General features: G+C 38.6%; 1 protein-coding gene across 1 annotated transcript; it reads right to left on the reverse strand.

Moving 5' to 3' along the window:
- Nucleotides 1-2050: 2050 nt before the first annotated feature.
- On the reverse strand, nucleotides 2051-3510 carry LOC109538910 (palmitoyltransferase ZDHHC3; the record flags this gene model as incomplete). Its single annotated transcript, XM_019906348.2, is given in 5 exon segments — nucleotides 2051-2562; nucleotides 2616-2793; nucleotides 2859-2943; nucleotides 3000-3136; nucleotides 3195-3510. Coding segments are annotated over 5 exon segments (861 nt in total). The 3' UTR covers nucleotides 2051-2371.
- Between the last annotated feature and the right edge of the window lie 1045 nt (nucleotides 3511-4555).

A 4555-nucleotide genomic window follows, 5' to 3' on the forward strand; every position in this document is an offset into this window, starting at 1 on the left:
CAAAATTTCATGTTTTCCGTCCCGTTTTTGCTCATTTCTCGGCGGCAAAATGAGCAAGAACGCTCATTTGTACATGTTTTTTTTTCTGAGTTGCAAAATCCACTTGAACATGACGTTGCTTTTTTCGAAGTTTCTCAAGAACCATTCGAGCCAGAGAATTCGTTTTGGCTTCGTTGAATAGAGATTTGAATGTAGAGCTACAAAGCTGCAGTTGATACTGCCCGACAGGGCATTCAAATACGCGCTTTTTTCTATAAAATATCATTTTCAAAGTGTCTGGATTCATTGGCGAATGTGCCGACATGCATTCTGTGATGGAGCGCCCTCATTTCAGTGCGATATAGGGATTTTCGGGCCGACTGGGTGGCAAAAGTGTAGTATTTAGTAGCGTCTGTCTTTATCTATGGTGTCTGTGGCTGCTGTGGCAGACAGAAACGAGCAGAGTGCACAGAACATACCCCCTAAAAGGGGGATATTTTGTGGTAGAGTGTAGAGGTTATGAAAGTCATTAGTAAATATTAAACAAGTACTTAAATGCTGTATGAACTATTCAAAAGTGTCATTGTTATCAATGTTTATGTGAAAACTGTGGCAAGATAACAAGAGCAAAAAGGAAAAACCAATTGATACAGCAGTAGTTCTAGTTCGCAGAAAATACGGGACATTGACTGGTTGTCTGTAAACAATGTCGGCTCCTTTAAAGATATACCCCACTGCAAATGATTGTGTGATGAAGACCAATTTAGTGTGTTCCATTGCAGACTGCTCCCAGACCTTTAAATGCGAGTCAAATTTGAATTTACATCTGTCCAAGACTCATAGAGTTATGGAGCTGAAGAGTAGCTCGAGCGAGAAACGGTTTTATTGCCCCGAGGGCGGCTGCCCCTGGAGTCGTTCCAAATACTTCATTAATATGAAACGTCTAAGACAGCACTATTTAAAGATGCATACGGCGAAATTGTACAGTTGCGTTCGATGTCGAAAATCGTTCCCTTCTCAGTCGATGCTAACGAGTCACAGTAACTATTGTGATGTAACATTTGCCTGTCTAGACTGTAAGGCTTCATATGGTTCGTATGAAACTCTAAAAACGCACTGCAGAAGAAAGCGACATAAAATGCTAAACAAAATCGGATACAAAGAAAGGCCAAAATCAGAAGAAACTAAAAGTGAAATCGTCTTAACACATGCACACAATAAGAGTAATACTGCGGATAGGGACAGTCCGATGCCTTGCGCGATGCAGTCTAAAGTGACTCAAATCGACAAACTGCTGATATCGCAAGCGCACCAACAGACCCAAACAATAGAAAACTCTTTGACTGGACGACAGCATCTTATCGAGGATAACAGTAACTACAAGCATATGAACACTCAAACTGAACGAGTCGCCTCGAGAGACACCTCCTGTAACACATCATTCGATTTGAATGATCGCGAATTTTCGCTCCAGGAACAGATTGAAAAAATTACCTCAAGCACCCAAACTCATTGGCCCAGTGAGGCCGTGTTCGGTGGGATTGCCCCAGTCACTCATGAATCCACACACACTGATACTTCAGATTTGTTGGCCGACTCGCTTAGCACCTTCGTCGACACCAATTATTTCAATTGCAACACAGAAACTCAAACCGACTTGCTGTTTGAAAATGAAATATTCAATTCCGACTATTATTCTCATACATGCACTCAAACCTGCGATGATATACTGGACGATTTGAATGGGTTTTGCAACATCCAGACGCAGACAATTTTGCCCGAAGCATTGAGATCGGTCGAGAGCCAAACATTGATGTCCAGCGCAGATAGGCTTAGTCCGATCGTTTTTAAAGACATCGCCAATTCTCAGACTCAAACTGATGCGCAATTCAGACAAATGCTGGAAATAATAAATTCCTGACTGTAGAGAATTTTTTCAGTTATTAAGCTCAATTATTTTCCACTCTTGATATCAGCGTTGTTCACATATTCATTAAACGTTTTGTCCAGTGACTCAACACCCCTGTTGTTATGAATTCTAAAAACTGTTAGGTACAAGTAAAGGTTACAATTAATATTAATAGCTTTATTTCTCAGTTTTAAGATATGCCCGTAAAGGTTTCCGTTTAGACATTGTGCAAGCAATTTACTCAATCACAAATCGGTTGCGTAATATAAAAACACGAAAACTATATACATTCCACCAGCTATTGCACAAGCATCGCAAATAAATAACTTAAGGTTAAAAAAGTGTTCACAGTCGCAGTTGTTCCATATAGTCACATGGTCAGTCAACAAGTTACAATCAAATGCACTGATTTACTGGCATGCGTTCAGCCGTTTGCTCTAATGTTGAAAGGTTATTCCAGCATCCTCATTAAGTACCGATGCTCTAAACTGAATAGAAATCCATCTCACTTTTGTATTTCGTTGGCCTGGCAAAAGGGGAAAACCACAGCAGGGAAAACCGGCCGAATACAGCTTGGATGCTCTTCCAACGTGATTTTTTCACCCATCGGGCTTCCTCTTTTTTCAGCTGTTCAATGCCAGTCTCATCGTTCCAAATCGCCTGCACTTGTGTACCTGAAGCAAGGCGAGGGCGTCCAGAAAGAATTTACTTAGAGACAGAAACTTACCCAACATGACTGCAGTGAATATTGCAAACAACAGAGCCTCAAACATTAAAAATAACAATAAAACAATTGTGACTGGGGGTGAGTGGCTCGTGCACTCCCTCCATTCATGTCTGACGCACATTAAAAATTGATTAATAGCTAAGAATAAGGAATGAAGTGATATAACACAGATGTAGAACTGAAACAATAAAGACAACCTGCAGCCGGTATATTTGGCTAATAAGATTCGAATCAATGACTTACTGTGAATAGTACGAAGTACTTTTGATTATTTTCTCCCACGCAATTATTTACCCAGGGGCAGTGATGGTCCATTTTCCTGATGCATCTAGAAGAAGAATGATGACCTGACTATATACACAGCGTTTTTACTGTTATTTCTACCTTTGACAAACCGAACAATGATGCGCCCTGTCGGGCTTAATACTGCAACATTTGGAACACTTAAAAATGATCTGTCCCTCTCTGAGCCCCATTTGCTTCAACATTTCCTTGGTTGCATTGCCTTTCGGTACTGCACCCTAAAATATCCCGTGAATTCAATATGCATGCTTCGGGTCTGGGCAACAGTATACTTACCGGATCGGTGAACATTGTTTTAAGATGTGAAGCAAACGCTAAGAATGCACATGTTTGGAATATAACCGTATTGATCACACAGTAGATAGGGTTTGGGTTAGGGTAAAGTATCACTGATATGACCACAAACTCTGCATATAATATTAGAAGCCAGGTCAATATTGCACATATGATGCCGCAGATGTCCCTTATACACCAGAACATTCCGCCACAACATTTATTGTGGAAGTCCGATTCCTTTCTAAAATGGTTGTAGTCATATTCCATCATCTCTACTGGCTGTCCATGTAGTTTCTCAAACGTTAGAAGTGTAGTTTTCGAACCTTTGCTATTTCCATAGCTACTTGTTTTTGTACCGCTTCTATATCCAAATATGCAAGAGTCACCACCGAGAACGAAGAAAATAAAATTATCTATTTTCCTAACTCTTCTCAATGACGTTTAACCCATCTGAAAATGTCATCAGTGGCAACTGCCAAAGCAAAAAATTACTCCGGTTGATTTAGCTACCAACCTCAATCTTTTCTAGAACTCAAGATACTAGACAGCTCATGTGGCAATGTAGAAGACTGACGCACGCCCGAAATGGACACGTTGTAATGTTTTTTTTAAATTTGTTTTCAAATCAACTTGATATGTTTGAGATGCTTTTTAGATAGATTGCATCTAGTTGATAGCCAAGTGTATTTTTTATCCTCCCGCATCATTCCAACTCCATATTTACGCTATGAACAGAAAAAATCATAAAATATTATCTATTCAATGGTATTCCCCACATAGCAAAATGATACTCCCAGAGGAAAAAAACGATACTTTATTACCCCTTATTAGTTTATTGACATATTTAAGTATTTACTGATGTAATTTTTCAACAACAAGAGTCACTTGCAACTAATCTAAAACTAATTAAATTGATAGTAAATAAATTAAAATATAACTTATAACTACGGACTAAAAATCTAAATTAACATTTTCAGCATTTTTGCCGTTGTCGCAATGATGTGTGACTGTGAGATAAAACACAAACCTTTATCTAAAAAACTGCACTTATTATTTTATATTCCTTACATGTTCCCGCTCTGTGGCTTTTCCCCTTTCATTTTGTTCTCGATCAATTAAAGTGTTTCGCAATGTGCTCTTAACAAAAATTCAGTAAGCAATTACAAATTTGAATATTGGTCACAACAACAAAATACAGTTAATAGTTTTACATTGATAGAAGAGTATTTTCGTTCATCCACAGATTATTCTATTGTCTAGAAACACAGTTAGGTATAGCAATTTGCATTGATACATTACTTTCATTTTACTTTTGTTGCTTTCCTTCGATCCAAGAAAACATGCTTATCGCAAAATAGAAA

The sequence above is a fragment of the Dendroctonus ponderosae genome, unplaced genomic scaffold (genome assembly GCF_020466585.1).
Source record: "Dendroctonus ponderosae isolate FM_Combo_2020 unplaced genomic scaffold, Dpon_F_20191213v2 Dpon_F_20191213_9, whole genome shotgun sequence".
Taxonomy (NCBI): Eukaryota; Metazoa; Arthropoda; class Insecta; order Coleoptera; family Curculionidae; genus Dendroctonus; species Dendroctonus ponderosae.